Source organism: Amphiprion ocellaris, chromosome 6 (genome assembly GCF_022539595.1).
Source record: "Amphiprion ocellaris isolate individual 3 ecotype Okinawa chromosome 6, ASM2253959v1, whole genome shotgun sequence".
NCBI classification, from domain to species: domain Eukaryota; kingdom Metazoa; phylum Chordata; class Actinopteri; family Pomacentridae; genus Amphiprion; species Amphiprion ocellaris.
This window is the reverse complement of record NC_072771.1, coordinates 29,226,933-29,248,468: the sequence shown is the minus strand read 5'-3', so window position 1 is coordinate 29,248,468 and position 21,536 is coordinate 29,226,933. Positions and strand designations below refer to the sequence as shown.

At 38.0% G+C, this 21,536-nt stretch overlaps 1 protein-coding gene across 4 annotated transcripts in view; it reads left to right on the top strand.

Moving 5' to 3' along the window:
• The window catches only part of fancc (FA complementation group C), a 45,055-nt gene that overhangs the window by 9,766 nt on the left and 13,753 nt on the right, over positions 1 to 21,536 (top strand). For all 4 annotated transcript variants that reach the window (XM_055011417.1, XM_055011416.1, XM_055011415.1 and 1 more), the window contains exons 5-14: positions 5,509 to 5,616; positions 5,726 to 5,790; positions 6,380 to 6,544; positions 7,049 to 7,202; positions 13,046 to 13,101; positions 13,319 to 13,418; positions 15,002 to 15,077; positions 16,910 to 17,015; positions 19,780 to 19,954; positions 20,946 to 21,155. In XM_055011417.1, the coding sequence (XP_054867392.1) occupies positions 5,509 to 5,616; positions 5,726 to 5,790; positions 6,380 to 6,544; positions 7,049 to 7,202; positions 13,046 to 13,101; positions 13,319 to 13,418; positions 15,002 to 15,077; positions 16,910 to 17,015; positions 19,780 to 19,954; positions 20,946 to 21,155 (1,215 nt within the window). The remainder of the gene's footprint in view (positions 1 to 5,508; positions 5,617 to 5,725; positions 5,791 to 6,379; positions 6,545 to 7,048; positions 7,203 to 13,045; positions 13,102 to 13,318; positions 13,419 to 15,001; positions 15,078 to 16,909; positions 17,016 to 19,779; positions 19,955 to 20,945; positions 21,156 to 21,536) is intronic.

Sequence of the window (21,536 nt, the reverse complement as noted above, 5' to 3'; positions counted from 1 at the left end):
GTTTAATTTTTTGTTATCTCATGCTAAAAGCTGTTTAATAATGTCCAAAATGCATAAAGAACATTTTTTTTTCTTTATTCAAACTTTTCTTAAATAGAAATTATTACATAAATCAGACATTATCTCTTAAAATAAGAACTAAAAAAGATCATAATTCTGGCCAAGCCATCAATGGCAGCTTGTGGTACTTGTACTTGTTGCTGCAGATAGAAGCAAGTAAGTGCAGTCTGTGCATTGGAAAGTCTTACAAGATCTTAAACAATGTTTTGGTCAAAGTTAGACATAGACTTATTTTATTTTGGACAATGGCAGCGTACTCACTGAACCTAATTCACCTGATGTAGGCGCACTTTGTTTATCTATTTCTCAGCAAGGCTATACAATAACATTCTGGCTGAATTTCATGAAACTTGGCAGAAAGTTGGAGCATGTGCATGGAAAGAACCCAATGAATTTTGATGTAAATCCGCATCATTCTCTTCAAAACTTCTAGTTTTTACAATTTTATTTAAGTTAAAAAAAAAAATTACACAGAAACATAATATAATTACATAATGTACAGTCAGTGCAACTAAGCAAAGAATAGTGACATACAAGACCACCAAGGAATATACGTGAAGGTCGTGAAAGAAAAAAGCCAAATTCACAAGTTTAATTGCTACTTCACCTGACTTAGAAACTTTTAATGGACATATTTGCTCTGGCTTCAGTATTATTAGACTTTAGTCATCACAAAAAACTTAGAAGTATCCAGAACATTTATGCCTGAATATGAGTTGTGTTTCGTTGTCAGTAACTGTATACTTGTTCTCGTATGCTTATTCTTGTTGTTTTTAGGCCAGATGTATTTGCTGTTTATGTCCTAATTAGTTCTGGACAGACTTGACAAACATATTTTCTTGGCAATTACAGATCATTCTTTTAATATTCTTAAAAGAATCTCTCTTTGACTGCCTTTAGGTTGCTGAAGAGATTTTCTGTCTAATTTACTTTTAATAGGAGTTTGCTCGCCAGCTCTCTTTCTTTCCTCTCCAGTTGGATGTGGATAATGAATCAAGTAGATTGGGCTTCTGCTAGCCTAAGCCTTTGTGCTCCAAACTGTAAAACATATTTTGAAAGCAAATTAAAACTGACTGTTTCACTGCCTCTTGTCAAGAGAAGGATCAGCTTTTATATTATAGCTAGCTGATCGTACTCACTGTGTGTTCTCACACAAAGGAGGGAAAGAGAACAGAGGGAAGAAAACATTCTGCAATCTTCAACTTTGAGAGGGTTCACACAGATGGCTGATGATAAACAATGTGGAACCTTCACATTTTTGCCAGATTAACTGTGTGTTTGTATTCTTTTGATTAATTTCTCATCTAATAAAACATCTTGCTAATTAAAACAGGGCCTTGAAAGTAAACCTTGAATTTGCCAGATGGTCTTTGACCCATGAGAGGGGAAGTGGAGTGCATGTGTGCATGGTAGTGTTTGCATCTGTGTCGTGTGTTTTTGTTAATGATGCAAAATGAGAATTGGTTATGATTACATAGTTAAGATGTAAGCGCCTGTTTGCATCTTTTCTGATTCCTACGGAAACAGGAAGGAACAATTGCATTGATCTAGTGCTGAAATGGTGATTTGGCTAGCTAACATTATGACTACCTGTTGTGATACTTGAATCAGTGATAAGTAAAATGTCCACAAATTCAATAGTTACAGTTTCAGGTTTTCTGTGGCAGTAGATCCAATATCTTTGTTTTTTTTTTTTTTTTTTTTACTCTTGGTCAGACAGAACAACACTTTTTAAGATGTGACTATGGGCTTACAAAGTTTGACTGTTTTCTGTCAATTTACAGTGATCAATTGATTAATCAGTAATAATAATAATAGTTAATTGCTGCACTGTGATCTTTAATAGAAGTTTAAAAATCAGTCTAAGTATGTGCTGTATTTTAACATTTCATATGTATGCGGCTCATTCGACCAGAGTCAGGTTCACTGGGGCCATTTGAGCTAAAATTACAAGCATGTATTCTATTTAGCAGGGAGCTTGTTGGAAAAAGTCCGAGCACAAGTACGATAAACTCATAAGCACCTCTGCAGCTTCTCCCTATTGTCCTCTTCTTATCCCCCAAAGAAGCTTCCACTTACCACAAATGACAGAAATGGCGGGAAGCACAAAAAGTCCTTTTCACCACAACTCAGCCTGTCTGGGGGAGCAGGGCAGATGTATGGTTTTAGGCCAGAGATAGTCTGTCTCTGCCTCTATGTCTCTCCCTTTGTCTGCATTGTGTTGGGCTGCCTGTCCTGGAATGCAGAATGCAGCCTGTTTTCTGTTAGCCCTGTCTGATCTTGCTTCCCAACATTGTTTTCTCGCTGCTTCCATAATAAACTAAGGGTCTGGTGCTAAGTGGCACCTAAATTCTATGTCTTTTGTAAGTTTGTGCATGTGCTTGCACATGTTTTTTGAGTATTTGTACAAATACATGTGTTTTTCTGCTACTGTATATACTGTTAGTAACCACATATATTGTTCTCATTATATTATGCTAGTGCATTGACTATTTTGTCTTTTCTCCCTTATGTTTTTGCTTCACCCCTCCCTGTCTGCTTCTCCTCTCCACATCTGAGTGTTCTCACTGGGTTTGATGAATTCTGGGTACAGCCACATAGCTACAGGCTATGTCAGATAGTCATTAACTCAATTGGTCTGCTTCTCGACATCCTGTACCAGCAGAGGGACCACACAGTGCTGCAGCTACATGGCATGATCTTTGAGGAGATGACAGATAAATAAAGCATGAAAGCGTAATATTAGAGGGTGAGAGGATGAACTTTTTGATAGCTTAATCTTTGATGTATACAGTCACTATAGTGTAGTGACTCCAACAGGGTGAACCACAGGTAGGCCCTGGAGCCACTGTGGCTGCTTTTTAGTTTGAAACATATTTCTTACTATTGGTGCAAGTTGGATGCTCTTCTCTCTGTGTGTTATTTTGAAGATGGAAGTGGTTTTATCACAATAATGGTCCTACTTTACCTTTCTGAATCGACTTGGGTTTTGAAATTAGCTTTTATATTCTCCTCTTTTAAATCTAAAAGAATAATTAGACTTTTTAGGGAATTCACGTATCTCTCAACTTTTTTTGTTAACTCTGTGCCCAAGCAGAAATATAAAAATGACTATTTCTTGACGAGTTACAGGCTGTGACTGTTTCTTACAGTGAGTAAATACAGCACAAATACTGGCTGGATATATACGTTTAATATTTGTCTATATTTAAGATAAATTGTAATGCTAAGGAACTTCTAAACTAGCTTTCAACAAAACTGCCTGTTTTCCAAAATATCAAGCTATTTCCTTTAATCTCACAAGATTGAAGAAGCATCACCGTGCTGCTATTTCTAATAATTACTTTCAGATTCAATTCTAACATTTTTGCTTTACTTTTCATTTTAAAGCACAATTTATGACCCAGATGGAAAAACAACAACAAAAAAATGCCTCCAACCAAAAAATGAAGCAGTGAATTGGAAACTGCTGTCACTCCTGAAAGCTAATACCAAGCAGAACTTAATCAAATTACGAACATTTGTCACAATGTTAGAAGGCTGTTTACATCAGTGTTATGTGGCTGCATAACTCACAAATTGTAGATTTTCCTCTAAAAGTAAGCATCTTAAAATGTCCAAATGCCTGCTTTTATGGAGTCAAACATGACATATTGGGCTTTTGATTTAGTGATTTAAAAATATATACATTTCTTTTGAAAATGCACTTTTTCTTAAATCTGAGCAATCAGTGCACCCATTTGGAACAGTTGCTTCTAACTTTAACATTTTCTCGGATCAGCCTTCCTTTTCTGCACTCGTATCCCTCATTTCTTCTTCTTTTTTTTGTTTTTACTGTTTTGAGCATCTGAGGCTATACTTGAGTCTTTCCCTGGTTTTGGGAAAATTCAATCATAGCTTTGTAATTGTTAACAGACACCCATCAAAAACAACCCCAAGTCTTTGCCTTGTGCATTTTTCTGCATCCTCTGTTTTAATTTTAGATTTATGGAGGGATAATTTCTGTGGCAGCAGCCTGTCCGTGTCCCCAAAGCCAACTCAGTTGCTGTTTTCTGTGAGAAAGATGACTTTTGACCTAAAGTATTTGCCATCCATCTATCCATTTGCCCTTCATCCCATTCCTCTGGTGACCACACCCTTTTTCCCCGCTCCAAATACAGCCATCGTAGTGCGTTCCAGTCTCTCTCTGATATTTCCTCTAACCAGCCTTCCTTCCCTCTCATCCCCTAGCCCCACTGAGCCTTATTACCAGGGGTGGGATAAGTGTGATTGGTTTTGTGTGCATTCAATGTGCAGGGTTTGAGGGCTCTCAGATGGTAGTGATTGGGGTTGTTTTGTGAGACTATGTGGAGGGTAAGCATCTTAGCGTGCTGTAGGGCCTGGCCAAAGAAACCACACAGCTCCGTGAACAGCACTGCAGCACTCGTCTGCCTTAGATTTTGTTTTTTTTTTCTTGTTCGCTTCTTGTGTTATGTGCACTTTCTTTTTTTTTCTTTTTTTTTTTTTTTTAACAAATTGTGCCTCTCTCAATCTCCTTTCTCCTTGTCTCTTGTTGAGCCTCATTTATCTGTAGTTTGAAAGGGATTTGTACTTTTTCAGTCTGCTCTTAGTGGTGTGGATGTTTCAGTGTTTTTGGGCCATCGCAGTTGTAAAAACAGATGTGTGCTTAAGATGTGAAGCCTCGGTTGTTTCTGTTGGATCTCACTTTCCAACTTGTGCCAGTGAGTCAACTTGGTGGTCAAATGGAGAAGATTGTTTCTAAGGTTTAAATCAATCTCTAATTTAATGTCATAGGTTTTGGGGTTTTCATAGTGCATCAGATGAAATTATAATGAAGAAAATTCTTGTCAAACATTCAGCATATTAATCATTACACCACTGAATGCTGTGTGGCAGTATTTTTGGTTTTTGACAATACTGAAAGTAATACAAGCCAATATGTCTGAACCCTTCTTCTGCAGCAACATATTTACTTCATTTGCTGAGAAAAAAAATCTCTTTTTGGGAAATGTTTTGAGAACCACTCCAGGAACATTATTACTTACAGTCTGAGTGCTGTGTTCCCACTCTTTGTTCCTTCATTATGACTAGAGTTTTTCACAGATGAGAATCAGCTGAGTTTATTAGTCTAGTTTATCAGTGTATGATGAGGCCCCTTTTAAAAAATTCTTGTAAAACACCATGGCTCTCTGTAACAAAGAATGTTCATATCTGAAGTTGCTCATATGCTGTCCATACATTCTCACTTACTGGAATACCTTTTCTCCACTCATGTGGTTCAAATGATGTAACGCCAACAGAGTCATCCTATATTCCAGTAACTCATTAGCTTTGATGTTATGGATCTTGGGATTTGGGCAGACTGTATCAAAGTCATGTCCTCTTTTATAGATATACACATAAAGTACTAATATTCTGCTGCACATTGTGTTGCCTGCCCTCCCACAGAAAGTGTTGTGTCAGCTTGCTACAGAAGAAGACGATGGTGTAGCACAGGCGCTAATGAAGCATATGGGTGTACCAGCTAAAGAGTACCATGTTAACGTCCTGAAAAAGGTATTATCAAAGTATTCTTACTGGTAATTCTTGCATGAATTCATACTGTATGTGATTGCTTAATGGCAACATGCTGTGTATGTAAATTGTGCTATTTCCTGCATTTCAGATGGTGTCACTGCTGCAGGAAAACATTGGGAAGAGCTGCTGTTCTTTGAGCGACATAAATCGGAGGCAAATATACCTGTCACACACAGTCACAGTAGAAACTGGGGCTGCAATTATTATTTTCACAATTAATAAATCTGCTAATTATTTTGTAGCTCTTATTGGTTTATGAAATGTCAAGAAATAGTGACAAAAACAGCCATCACAGTTTCCCAGACCAGGTTAGGCCTTCATGTGTTTGACAGACCAGAACCCTAAAATATTTATCTAGCAATGATGTAAAACAGAGAAAATCAGTAAATTCCTACGTTTAAAAGGTTCTAATCAGTCATCACAGTAGTCGTAAAAATGTTGTTGCAGCTCTACTGGATGCCGACTTTAACTGCAGATTCTTAGTTCACAATGTTTTAATTAGCTTGCAAAGTTGTAAGTAGTGTTGGTATGTATGCAGCATTGTTCATATTCAAATTGAAGCCTGTTTGAACCAAATAGGGTGTGCATTTTTAAAAACGTGCACAAATAATACATTTCTCTGGAAAGAATCAAAGAACATTAAACCCAAAGGCCCCAGGATGGATGCATTCCTATCTTATCTGTCTTCGTAATACAGCACTTCATGTCCAACATAAAAATTTGCATGAATTATTCCTTGCAGGTGTTCATGTGACAGTATTCTGGCTACTTCAGATGCTTGTGTTCCCCTGATTACGTGTCCCGAAGCTTCTCCTCTCATTGGTGCATTACTACAGCAGCCAGTGACTTGTGTCAAAGAAGCTCTCAGCGAACATTTTTTGGATGCTTTGAGTTCTGCCTACTCAAGGTAGGGAAACATGAGCAGACTTATGTGAGGAGTCCCTGCAGACTATGGCTGTGGCAGAAGGCACTGTTTATTTGCTATACTGTGTAGTGCATTTTAATTACACTTTGCAGTATAGTATGTACTGCAAACTATGTGTGGTTCACCATTTTATTTGCGTGCCTGAAATCTGTATAGTTCACTCAAGCATTCCCACAATGTAATGACAAAAGCATGTACACTACTTACTGCGTATACTCCCATGATACTGTGCGTTGTTTTTTTAACAGATGTAAAAATTACACTTGTGACTCTACAGCTGCTAGTGATGACATGAAAATGATGATAGCTGTTGGAAATCTCAATTCACTGCTCGCTCCAGAGTAAACTATTATATGAGGAGTAGTGAAAAAATTCCAAACTTAAAATCTAGAATTTGGTTTGTGATATATTCAGTGATGTCAGAGAGAAGATAGCATTTGCAATAATGTTGTATGATATAAATTAATCAGTGCTTTTTTTCTCCAGCTGGAACTTGTCATTAGAGGAGCAGGCCGTAGTGTCTTTGTGGTATCACAGCCTCCCCAGCCTGGAAGAGGCAGTGCTTAGTCTGCTGGAATCTGTTACCAACACAGCGTCAACACCACAGATGCTACACCAACAAGTAGCACAGTCTCTGCTGGTGGGTATTTTTTTTTTTTTTTTTTGAGGAATCTTTCTATCAGGATAAAGTCTGTTGTAGTTATGATCACATACAGCAATTTCCACACTTAAGTGGCCTGATGTATGGAACTACTTTAGTCTTCGGTGGCAGCTAGTAATTCTTTTAGTTGTTGATAAATTTGCTCCTTATTTTCTTCCTTAATTTGCTAGTCGACAAAATGTGAAAAGACTAAGAAAAAATGCTCATTACTGTTTATCAGAGCGGAAAAACATTTAAAGAGTTTACACTGATATAACAACAAGAAACAAGAGCAAATCTGTTTGCATTTTTGCTTGTGGAAAATCTGAAACAGTTATATGGTTATTGGAGTAATTGCTGATTATTTTCTCTACATTAGCTGATCAGTTAATTGACTCATTAATTAACTGATAAGTTTTCTGTATAGCACAGATGGCTGGATTTTTTTCACACTAGCTTTTTACAACCAGTGGTTTTAATCTGGTGCTTTATTTATCTCATAAAGAACTATTTTGGCAGCAAAATTACTGGTGGGAAGTACTGGCCAATCCAAAAGGCCAAAGCACTTTGTACTGTATTTAGAGAGCGGAAATTGTGATCAAGTGTGCATCTGAGTGCATCTGAAGTGCCTCAGAAAAGTATGTGACATCCAGTCGTGACACTGTTGAATAACTACGGTGTCTTGTTGCATCTTGACATTTGCTGAGAAATGTGCAGACTGCTATACCATTATACTTTGGCATTTTCTGCTGTTTTACTGCTGCACGAATTGGCAGCCTTTAGGAGTGTTGATTAGTTAATGATATACTACTGCTGGTAAATGAGTTTGTTATGTACAGAGTTTGACTCATCTGCCCTGAGTTATACTGTCTCACGTTAGAAATCATCGCACACTCCTTTGTGTTTATCCCCACTTTGAACTGCTTTGTAAACTGTGAAACCAAATCAAGTGAATATAGGCCTTGCTTCTTTTTATTATGAGGTATGTTTTCATATGCATAGTTCTTGGATACGTTCCTTTGCTTCTTTGGTGTGTCTTTATTGACTGTTTTTGCCTGGCTAACTCACACCATTTGGCTTTGCTCTGCATGCATCTCACATAATTTGGCGAGCTCTAAACCGCATCTCACATCATTTGGCTTGTGCTGCACAGTCTTAACTGTGCTGGGTAAGTACTGAACTCTCTGTCACTTGAGTTCTTGGCCACTCCTCACTTCATATAATTTAAGATCATGCGCAGTTCAAAAGTCAGATGTGATTCTTGATTTATAGATTGTTCTGACTGATTATGGAAGATGATGTTGTCATTACTACAATGCAATCACAAAATACCAGCAGTGAGTTGTATTCTTTTAACTTGGCCGGCAACTGCTACTTTTTATCCCATAATGGGAACTTGTTTAACAAATTATTGTAGCTGCTAAAAGAAGTAAGGATAACAATAAAGTAATTAAAAGTGTCAATGACACAACATGGTTCAAGAGAACTCGGACAAAACACAGAAATTAAATACAGCGCTGTCGACCAGAATCTAAAGCTGTGTCTGAATCAGATGTGTTTTCTACCTATTGTTGGTGCCAAATGCCTGCATAAATAAATTATCTTGTGTGCTCCTTACAAATGGCATCCTGTTTACCTACGTTACTGATTGCATTCCCTTTGGTAGCTAGAAATGTCATTGAAACTCAAGTATGAAGCAAAGCTTTACCTGCCATTTTCTTCCAATTAACCAAGGTAAAGTTTGTCAGTTGTGTCGCTCTTGTTTTCATAGAGTGATGGTCCACTTGAGCTGTGTACATAACAAGGTAGCAAGGGACAGTTTTTCAGTGTAGGAACTGTTCTAAAAATTAAGATGGATTGGAACACACTGGTGTACATGGATATGGATTACTAACACTGCAAGCACTGAAATATTGGTCTGCTGATTGCGCTTGATTCCATCGTCATGAGTTTGTAGGATCTACACTGTTTGAAAGAGGAGTTTTGTAAACAGTTGAACTAACTCTTTGTATGTGCGTGGGGGGGAGAAAGGGAAACAGAACAACAATTGTTGACTGTTTTTTTCTCTGTCTTGTCATGGATCTACAGTTGAATGGAAATGTTTGGGAACCTCTGGGTGATCTGCCAGTCACCCAGGGTTTTTTGCCGCAGGGGATTTGATTTATCTTTTTCCACTCAAATCAATAAACTGTGCAGTCCTGTAAGGCCCAGAGGGGCCACACGTATTCATACAACTATATTTGTTCACCGTCACCTTATAAGGTCACACATACACACAATTGTGAACAAAGGTTTACGTTCACTTGTAAAGACCGTGTATGTTTTCTCTTTTTCCCTACATTTTTTTCAAGTTTAAAACGATCCCCTAGATCACAATGCAAGCTCAGAGGTCTTTTCCACACATCTCAGGTCAGTTTTAAGTTTAATATTTAACTTCATATTTATCTGATCTCAGGTCAGTTTTAAGCTTTATATTTAACTTTACATTGATCTGATCTCAGGTCAGTTTTAAGCTTCATATTTAACTTTATATTGATCTGATGTCAGGTCAGTTTTAAACGGTATATTTAACTTCATATTTATCTGATCTCAGGTCAGTTTTAAACTTTATATTGATCTGATCTCGGGTCAGTTTTAAGCTTTATATTTAACTTCATATTTATCTGATCTCAGGTCAGTTTTAACCTTAATATAGAACTTCATATTTATCTGATCTCAGGTCAGTTTCAACCTTAATATGGAACTTCATATTGATCTGATCTCAGGTCAGTTTTAAGCTTTATATTTAACTTTACATTGATCTGATCTCAGGTCAGTTTTAAGCTTAATATTTAACTTTACATTGATCTGATCTCAGGTCAGTTTTAAGCTTAATATTTAACTTTATATTGATCTGATCTCAGGTCAGTTTTAAGCTTTATATTCAACTTTACATTGATCTGACGTCAGGTCAGTTTTAAGCTTTATATTTAACTTTATATTGATCTGATCTCAGAAAATATAAGTCATGTGTTGGCGTGGGGTTGATAATTAGGGTCTTAAATTTCCAGTGACTCTTACAACTTCTAATTTTCTAGGATAGAATAATTGATACATTTGTTTTTTTTTTCACAAATAACAGTAATGCATTTTTGTTCTTTTATAGGTTTGTTATAGGTCTTGTGAAAATATGACAGTATTACTTAAATTATCAGTTCTGGTGATATAAAAAGCTGTGTTAATAGAATTTTCGTAGCTACATGGCCTCTTAGCTTTCTCTGAGTGATTATAATTGACTACAACTGCTGACTTCTCTGATCCAACTTAATAAGGAGCACTTGATAAATGAATCAGGCTCAGCCACAAACTCGACAATCGGAAAATCTGAGGAACTCAGCAGAGATCTGAAAACGAAAATCATTGACTTGAACAAGTCAGGAAAATCACTTACAGTCATTTCACAGCAGCTACAGATCCTTAAGTCAACTGTGTCAAGAATTGTTTGTCAGCATGAAGTGCATGGCAAAATTGTGTCACTGACATGATCAGGAAAACAGTAATACAAGCTGTCACCTGTTGTGGAGAGACAACAGTGTCAACAGTTAAGTGTGTTTTACATTGCCATTAGCTGAGAGGCTGCCACGCAAGAAGGAAGTCCGTTCTCTAGAAGTGGCATCTCAAGGCTCGAATAAAGTTTGATGCTGACCACATGGACAAAAGGCCTTCTGGAGGAAAGTTCAGTGGTCTGTTGAAACAAAAATTTAGCTATTTGGCCACAATGAAAAAGGAGAATTACCTCCACATTTTTCAGGAAAACCTAAAACCATCAGGCAGAAGCTAAGGTCATGGATGCAGCTGGGTGTTCCGACAAAACAGTGACCCCCAGCACACATCAAAAAGGGAAATAAATACATAAATCAGGCTAGAATTAAGGTTTTAGAATGGCCTCCCTAAAGTCCTGACTCAAACCCCATCAGGAACCTGTGGAGTGTGGCAAAGAAACAAGTCAGAAAGCCAACAAATTTCGTTTAACTGTTACCTGTTAAGAGGAGTGGTTAAAGATACAACCAGAAGCTTGTGAATGTCTACCAAAAGTTGAGGTAAAGATGGCCGGAAGCCATTTAACCAAATATTAGCATTCTTGTATGTATATTTCTATTTGATTTTGTCATATTTCCACCTATAATACATTTAGAATGTTTTTTTTTATGACAAAGGTGCATGTGTTTCAATGATATAATCATCATGGCAAATTAAGAGTTAAAGGAGTCATTGGAAACTCAAGTCTGCTATGATCTGCTTGGTCTTTACAAGTGTATATAAACCTTTGTTCACAACTGTATATGCATGCAAACCTTCACACACGCAAGTAGTTGCCATGCTTTTGTTTATGATATTACATCTGGTATATGGTGTCTGTCGTTAAGATCTGGGAAGGTCTACGTTTAGGTTTCACTTAGCCTTGAGGTTGTTTGGATGTCAGATGTGCGTTTCATCCATGCAGACAAATCTCTGTTGGGAAACGTGTGCAAGACCAAATAATGTGAGCCGAATGAACAGACTGGCTTGTCTCTCTCCTCACTTCCCTTTCACTGACTTGTTTAAACTACAATCAAAAATGGGAAACATGGAATTAGGCTCACATTCCTCATTTTGGCTTGTCCCACCCCCCTGTGATCCAGTGAGAAACTCAGGCCCAATAACAATAAACGCTCACTTCCTGGGCCTGACTGCCAAAAACAGGATGTTTGTTGCGTGCTGTAATTGACCCTCCTTGAAGTGTTAGTGGTCAGGTATGGAGGAGGATGCTAAGAAAAAAACATCTGTTTTCACTAGGAGGAACCATGACAGTCCACATGCATGCATGCACGCTGGCATGCAACCCACATATGCAGATGTACACTGTTATGCATAACCGTATGTCTGATGCCCACGCAAACAGTTGCACATAAAGCCTGTTTTGTTTGACTAATGCTATTTTCTAGACTGTGAGGACAAAAAAGAAACAGACATGCCAAAAATGAAGGCTGCGTTGTATGTTTTGACATTGTAATGACACCATGTGAACACTTGGTGGGGCTGTTTGATATCACAGTGATTGTACGTATACTCTGGCACTTGTGCAGGTAGAAGTGTGCCTGGACTGGAGGGAAAATGCCCTCCGCTTCCCTGTATAACACCAGATTGAAGAGTACTGGTGCATATTTGCCATTACAGATATACACCTAAGATAGCATTTACATTTTGAACTGTTGACACAAATGGCAGCTTTTGAATTGACTGAGTAAATCAAACGCATAAAACAATTTGCTTCATATTTGTTTCCCCTATTAATCTTTACACTACTGCATCACTTATTTCTGCATTAGTAAAGCCTGTAAGGTAGACGACATGTGCTCCTCCTATAGTGAAACACATGTCCTTATATAAGTCGTGTGTTGGGGGTGAGGGGGGGGATAATTAGGGACTAGAAGATATGAACAGTACAGCTGTTAAATGTTTGCGCTGGGGCGTTTTAGAATGTGTTAAATCTAAAACACATGATGAGTGTGCATTAGGAGGAGATGAGAAAGTAAGTGAGTCTGGGTGTGTGAAAGAACGACTGACAGAGTAGTAAAGTAAGTGTTTAATGGGGAGAGAGCGAGAACAGGGAGGCAAGAGAGCAGGAGTATTTCTAGACGATACAACGGTGACACCGAGTGGTCAATATTTTTGATAAACACTCGTACTCTGTAAACTGTCCTAACAGAAGATGATCTTTTTCAATTCGTTATTGCCTGTATTTTCAGTCCCTTGTGTTTGATCTTAGTATCCATGAAGCAGTGTAACTTGTATGATTTGTTGTTTTTGTGTGTGTGTTTCAGCCTAAAGCTTGTGCTCAGCACTGTTCGATGTTCTTGGTTGCAAATGACATCTACAGGTGAGTGCTGGATTGATATGTTGCGCCGGGGTGGCTGTGACATTCATGTGTGTTTTTTTTTTTTGTTGTTGTTGTTTTTTTGGTTGATATAACATGTATTGGCTCAATGAAATTTGCATTTCTTTGTGTTTGTTTGCAGATTCTCTTAATATGTTGTGATGTAGTACTAATTACTAATGTACTTGAGTGTGTGTGTTTGTTCATGTTTCCCTGGCAGATCCGTCCTTAAGCAAGCTGAAGGAAATGAATCTGTGAGGTCACTTATCCAAACCTTCACCAGGTGTTTCCTGCGGGAGCTGGCACTGCTGCAGCCTCAGGTAGGCCTTGTCATTTCAAAAAAAGACCTGAAAATCTCACATGAATATTGACTCCATTCCATTTGAAATTAATTTTCCTATTTTTTATCAGTTAGTTGACTAATAATTAGGCCTTGAAATATCAGAGAATAATCCATGATGCACATTTTAGTTCTCAATGCAAATTTACACATTTATAATCTTTGTTTGTTCCAACCATCAGTCCAAAACCGTAAGAAATTCAGTTTACTATTGTGTGAAATGAAGAAAAAGCAGCTAATCTCCACATTATAAATGATAGAACAATCATTTTTTTTCAGAAGTCATTCAAACAACTACTTAATAACCAGACTTGTGGCTAATGAATTTTATGTCAATTGAAAATCTAAATTTTTTTCGGCTCTAGTTGCTTGCAAAATGAAAATAATATTGTTATTACATATAGAGAAGAAAAAATTAATATGAATATTCATATAAACAATGAATGTTTTGTTGTCTCTACAGTCTACCGTCCCACTGCATTAGGCACAGCTTTGTTTTTAGGTGATGAAAGCCACAACACTGAAGTTCGAAGGGGAAAAAAAACAGCTGAGACACTCCATTAACCATCTTCACCCCATGTGTAAACTTTTTGGGGCCATGTGGATTTCTGTTTTTATCAGGATGCTACAGTTTTAATGATACTGCTGATCATTTTAGTGATCAAGTAGTTTAAACATTTTCCATTTTAGCATTTATTGCCACAGAAGCTGGGAACTTACTTCATCCACTGTAACAAATTCTGAACTTTTCAACAGGTGTCTCATGTTTCTTATTCACCATGTTCGCTGGAAAGTGAAGAATGGGTACTTTCACATCAAAGACTTCCATCCACACACAGGATGATGAACAATTACTTCCCCTGTACAGGCAAAATCACTTAACATTTGATGAATCCTCCACCTCATTTTCGCTTGATCTCCAGCTGGAAACCTGCTGCTCACACTACACACACCACAGTTCACACCTCTGCCTCACAGAAAATAAATGCACATCATTAGTTTGCTGGTAATAACTTTGCACAGATAAATTGCCAGGAATGTGTGGAAACCACAGTCAGCTGTTACACTCATGTGTCACTATGTACTTTTCAACTTTTGCTAAAACTCACAGCCTTTAGCTCCCATAGATCCTCTGCTATTTTATGGGGGATCATCCATCCATCCACACATTCATTGTGGCTGTAGGGAATTATCTGACACTTACATGTTAACCATTACTGTCAAAAGGCCAGAAAACAGATGTTTTACTATGTTGGTATGAGATATTATCTGTTATACAGCTTTGTGAAGACGATGTATTCCCTTTCACTTCTGTTAACCAGTAGATGGCAGTGCTACAGTGTATTTACAGTAGCCTCAGTTTTAATGGCTGTAGTCACACTGCACTAAACGCTAGCTATTACACGCTACATTACACATTAGCACCTACTGTATCAATGTTACACAACCTCCCATTGAAAATGTCATTTTTCAGGCTTTTGGAGCACAGTGATGTATGAGTCGAAGGTAAGTATGATTTACATTGATGAAGCTCAGGAAAAATTGTGCTTTGTGTTGTTTCAGACGAGTGTGTCTTTGAAGGCCTTCTTCCCGCAGTCACCTCAGAGTCTGCTGGTTCCCCTCTTGACTCTGCCTTCAGGTCAGTGTGCACATACATGTATTACACCCCAACACAATGCACAAAAGCCTATATTGTGAGTAACAGCGTATTCAGGTATTCTTTAACAGTGTGTAAACAGTTTTTGCAGCTGCACAATGAATGGGCTCTTGTTCTTGTTAATCAATAATAGTTAGTTAATAACTGTATTAAGGGTTTTGTCGGATATAAAAGTTGACATCATGGGGAATGGAAATGAAGCTTGTGTAAATGAAGTGTCATAACTTCTGTAAAATCTATACAGCGGCTGAATGAATGTTTTGCTCTGTAAAAGCTGCTTTTATTTTCAGTAAATTAAACCATTGATCAACAAGCACACTAATAGCCCATTTTTAATTTGTGTAATTGCTAAGAATCTATGATACCAGTACTGAATATGTAAGTGCCAGTGTTTATGTATGGGAATCTTTACTTTTAAAGAGATGCACAGTAGGTGAGTGCAGGAGCACATTGGAGTGGTGCTTATCAGTGTGTGCCCAGACTGGCCTGTAGGCAGGAATGATTTACATGAATGGAGCCATTTAGGGACACATTGGAGCCAAGCCAGAACTCAGAGTTAATTATTACTGTGTGTGTGTCGTGAAGGGCAATTTTTCACCGGGGACAGAATGGAAATGGTACTATGAAAAGTAGTAGATTTGAGGTTTTATCAGAGTTTGTGCCCCCTCTGAAAGAGTCATAAATTAAAATCTAGCATTGCATTGTTAAAACATCGCCAGGAGGAAAGACCTGGATCCAGATGTCAAACATTTGAAATACTTGCGTGAGTTTGTTAGTCAACCTGAAGTGTCAGTTATGTGCAAAATTTGGTTTGTGGTGGGAAAGTTATTTTCCAGAATGTGGCCTGTGTGACAAACACCACTCTGGCCATAAAAGCGGTTAAACATAATTGCTGCAAAACAGGAGAAAGTAATTGCAGTTGATCCTGTTCTTTTTTGAAAATTAATTTGCCTGATATTTGGAAAGCATTTTGTATAAGACACCTCACATGCAAAATTGACTTATGATACCCTGTGTACATTGGTAACTTTACTTTCTGCTTGTGATTTGGAAGAATTCTGCAGTTGAATGTAAGACTAGAACATTTTGGGAACTCATAATTGTCTTTCTTGAAACTAGTTAGATGAGAAAATGAAAACCGCTCTCACATCTTCACAGCAAATCTGAAGTTACAGTCAGCAGCTGGGTTAGCTTAGATTAGTGTAAAGGCTGGGAACAGGACGAAACAAGTAGAAAAATTCACCTACCAGCACTTCTAAATCTCACTGATTAACATGTTTTAAATCCTTTGTTTAGTACGTGCAAAAGCCAAGGGATAAAATAAAGCTGAAACAAGCTTTTGCTTGCCAGCTCCTGTGTGAATATTTGCTTGTTTTCTTAGTCTTCAGTGAGAGCAGAGAACAAAAGAAGAGGTGATATGGAGATGTCACTTTACACTTTGGGAAACTTTACTATTCTTTACACTAAACAATCAGTTAGTCTCGAAAATAACAGCTGAATTAATCAGTGGTGAAAATAATTGTAGCTCATGTGTAAATGCGGTTTATGCTTGAACTAAGTTTTACTCCAAAGCTAGATGTAGCTTCATATTTACCACACAGACATGACAGTGGTGTCAATTTTCTGAGTTTGTTTTTGTAAAGGCATGGCATAAATGTATTTGTTTTAATCTTAATCTATTATTTTAACATTGACTAAAACAGTTGGCTTTGCATTTTGTAAATACTGCTTGATTGTTTAAAAAAAAAAAAAAAAAGTGCATATTTGTGCTACAAGTAATCATTCTGTAGATGTATGTGAATCTACTCTTGCAGAGATGCCTCAGGAGTCTTGGAGAAATCACCTGAACTGGCTCAGTGGCTCATTACAGAGACTGACAGAGGAGGAAGAGGAGGGAAATGGAGACAGCAGAAGCACCAGGTTAGAGTGAGAAAGGCTCTCCAAGAGAATGTGTTAATGTGTGTCTGATTCCACCACCCTCCTGCATGCCTGTGCAGTGTTCTTATTTCCATTAGTTACTGTTGAGGGGGTGGTTACTCAGATATTTTTCCCTTGCATCACAGCAGAGAGGTCCTGGAGCACTGTGTGGCTCCTCCAAGCATTCATTAGAGGCTATTAACTTGGGAAAGAAAAGAATTGTGGAGAAAACAAGTGTTGGAAAGCCCAGTAAGAGCGAGCGAGCGAAGGAGTGCAGAAGAAGAAGCAAAGACGCGAGAAGAAGTTAAATGATAGCATTTTCACATAAAATAGAGACGAGCAGACAGTTAGCAGCCTTGATTGGGCAGATTTAGAGAAATATTGGATAGGAGATGCGGATGAAAAGCAGAGTGCAATTGATGTCCGAGAGATGGAGACAGTTGACTTGATACCCTCCAGCTGCGGTTTTTAACAGGGTCCATTATCCTCCATTCTGTAGCTCCATGCAAAATTCCCAAAACATAGCTCTGAGCCAGCAGTGGGAAAGTAGTATGTTGTGTTGCTCCAAGCAAAGTTGCAGCTGCCAGAGCGCTGCAGAAGGCTGCTGCTGTTTGTATTTTGAAGCCAGGAGGAATGAGGTGGAGAGGTCTAATGATGGTATTTGGGAACTCTGAGAGAGATCCTTATTGCTCTTCTAACTTCATGTCAGTCTTAATGTTGCAGCTCTCTTTCTGTCTCAATCTCAGTTTATCTCATGATCTTGCTTTCTTTCTCTTCTACGTTTTTCACTAATCTACGATACTCATGATCTTTTTTTTGATTTCCCGCTGAAATATTCTTTCTCTTTTATTGCTGCAACTTGAAATTATTTGTGTTAACTGTTAATCTGCCTGTTATAGTTCCTTGTCTTCAAAATTATCTACAAATGATCTGAAAATACAGAAAAATGTCCATCACAGTTTCCCAGAGACCAAAATTGAATTATCTGTCAATCTAAGTAAAAAATGATGTTCTGTTAACGGTCATATAATGTTAAAAAAAAAAAGAGGGAAAACTTTTTCTGTGCTGCTGACACCTCTCATTAGTTTCTAGCGGGACTGTGTTCTGCTGTAATATATCTATAACTGTAATGCAAAGAAAGAAATGCTAATATGGAAAACTTAAGCTTGTCTAGATTTTTTGACAAATTTTGGAGCCTGAGGTATTATTTACCCTCATGCTAATGTTGCTCATCACTGTTTTATTGTTTGTGTTTTTTCATTTGATAAAATATCGCCACCCCTCAGTATGATGTCACAACTGGGAACAAACAGTGAAAATCAGTATAATTCTAAGTCAGAGCTGTATAAAGGTTTATCTCTCTTTGATCATCCATTGTTCCTGTCAGTGTGGGTGGGACTAATATTACACCACTCAGATGTGGTTTATTAATGCAGCTTTTATGATGTAAATCATCCCAGGCAGCCTGTTATCACAGAGATTTTTGCAGCACATTGAAACCTAGAATGTTTTATTTTAACTTTGGTTTCTGTTTTATAGACATACAGCTTTAACATGCATTTGTCAAAATGCATTAAAAGATTTCTCACCTACTCTTTTTTTTATGGCCAGTTTCTTCAAATTGTTGGACAGCAATTTCAGTTTAAATTGTTGCTGACAGTTGTCAGTTGTGTTTTTTAACAATAGTTGGGACAGGAATTGCAGACGGAGAAAGTTGCTTGGAAAATATGAGACGAGGATGGGTTCAGTGCCAGGCTATTAACTGAATCAGACCACCCAAATCACCTTAGTTTATAGATATTAAAACCTGTTTATAGCACTGCTAGCATTACAGACTTAGGTAGTTCCAGTGTAATGCTTTGTTTGTAACCCACCATTACAAATTTCTGCCAAAAAAAGCCTTACAAGGTCAACTCACGTGATTCTCAGCCACATCTCGCAGCCTTCATTTTTCTCATGTAGTAATTTAGCTTAGCCAGGTTTAGTAGCTAGCAACTATATTACTAAATTAAGTATAAAATATCATCACCGGAAGTTTTTTAAATTTATTTTATTCTTATTTAACCTTTATTTTACCAGGTAAGATAGTTGAGAGCTAGCTCTAATTTTCGATAACGACCTGGTCAAGAGGCAGCATACAACAAGATCAGCAAGAAAAACGGGTTACATATACAGCAAATCACGCAGTTTTACAAAACAAAATACACAAAGGCTTTTTAATATAGAAAGGCTAAAAAGACTAAAAACAGGTGCAGTGGTCCTGAAGTGTTTCTCTTTTTAAATGACAGGAGCCACTGAATTAATTTTTAAGGCTAAAGTCCTTCTCCAGTCATCAATTAAACCTGTAAAAAATCATTTACATGCATCGAGATTACATATTTGGAAGTTTTTTTCATGAAAATAATCATGTCATGCCCTAAAATGCCATGCCGTCACCACTCGCTGCAGCTCAAGCACACCAGTTCTGCCATAGCGTTGAATGCTTATATCGCTGTGTCTTCCAGCATATAAAAAATAGCATATTAACAAATAAAAAATGTGATTATTACAAAAGAGAGTCTCTAAGATAATCAGTGGTTTTTGGTACAAAATGATTCTGTTATTTTTAAATTGTAGCCTATGCAGCGTGTACTCATGTAATTATATTTTCTGGTGTGTTGCATTGTTATTTGTCTCTGTACTTGTACCGCAGTTGCACAGAAAAATCCTCAGTTCAGATTAGGCCTACCTGTAGTGTTGAGTGTTGTTTTATCCTTCTGTCCTCTAGGGGGCACTACAAAGTGTTTGAGACCTGGTTCCTACTGGTTCAGTGTGCCCACTGGGTGCAGGCAGCTGTTCAGCTGCTGGTCACTTCAGAGCCTGAGGACTGTGGTCCCCTCTTGTGGCTGCTGACCTTCTACCATCACCCCACCAACAGGTGGCACCACCGAGCTTTACAGCTGGTAAGATAGTACTCGAAGAATTCCTGTTTTTTCTTAGCCATGCTATGACCGTATTGGTCTACCACTATGGTTCCGACTGACATATCTCACTAAGTATTGCATGGGTTGCTATGAAATAAGGTTCAATCCATGTTTCGAAATTTTAATTTGTCCACTGCTTTGGTTTTTAACCAAATACGAAAGTAATGAGAGTCCTAGCAGCCTCAGTTGTACTTTGTGTTTAATGCTAGTAATGGAATGTTACCTTGCTTATACACTAAACTAAGAGAACGAACATGGAAATTGATATACATCTGTGCCCAATCACAGCCTCACAGTGGCTACTTGATCACTTCATCTAAACTTCATTTGAAAGTTTAATTATTGCTCCTGCATTATCAACGCTACTGGAGCTTAACGATGAAGAACAACTCTGTATTGGAGTTCGCAGGTTTGTTTGATGTGACAAGCAAAGCACATGGTTTGGATGAAATCTCATGCATTCTGTCTTTAGTGTGCAGCATCATAACTCAGCAGTGTAGCAATGTGGATGGCCTATTATTTGCTCTAGGCAGGTGTGTTGTCATTAAAAGCCATAGAACCAATGCAGAGAAAGAAGAACAGCACATTAAAGAATAAATTATGGATGGCCCCTATCTGAGAGGGAGAGAGTGAGACAGTGGTGAGGAGAGAAGGGATATAGATGAGGGAGAGGAGCTGGGTGAAAAGGGTGATGTAGTATTGATTTCTCAGTGAGTGTCTGGCCAGCTGGCCTGAGTTTCGTCTCTCTGTCTCCGGTTTGTCCGCCTCCTCTCATAACCCTTGGAGACTTGCTCTTGTCACCGCCATCTCCGCCATTACAAATGTATGTTCATCCTGCATTAGGTTGTCTCCCTCTATCATTTGTGAATTATATGTTAATTGATTTTTATTTGCATGACAAAAGCAGTGCGTCTTGAAAATCCTTAAAAAAAAGGATTTGTTTAATAATTTGAGATGTTTTGGTGTCCAGGTACGAGCCAGAGAAGCATGGGAACACCTACGCTCTGTTTTCTTGGTCTCAGCTCGTCCTCCCATTGACCGCCTGCAATCGTTGGTCACTCCGCTGTCATCACAACCTCAGCAGCCATCACCGGCTCCATTATTGACCCTCAGCCTCTTAGTTAATTTTGCTGTTTTCTGCCAGCGGCCGCTGAGTGTTTCAACAGAGGTTTTACAGATGGTGAGTCTGTTTTCTTCCCCTTAAAAATCTGTTTTCAGACATTTTCAAATTCTTCTTCCAAACATCCAGTACTTAAACAGTCATGCACATGATGACTCACTGCACATGTTGTTCTGCTTCAGACTAATTTATAAATACTCTGCGACTGGAAGTTCCTTCTTGACCTTGGAGACAGCAGTTGACAAAAACACATGTCATCACAAAGTCCATTTTAGAGTATCACACAACCTTCCTCAGTATGAAATTGTAGCTGTTTAAATTTTTCTTTCCTCTTTGGGTGCACTGTATCCGGGCTTAAATTTGAGGCGGAAAATGGACTGCACTTACATGATGCTTTTCTAGCAGTAGAAATGGCCCCGCAATTTACCTTTCACTCACATG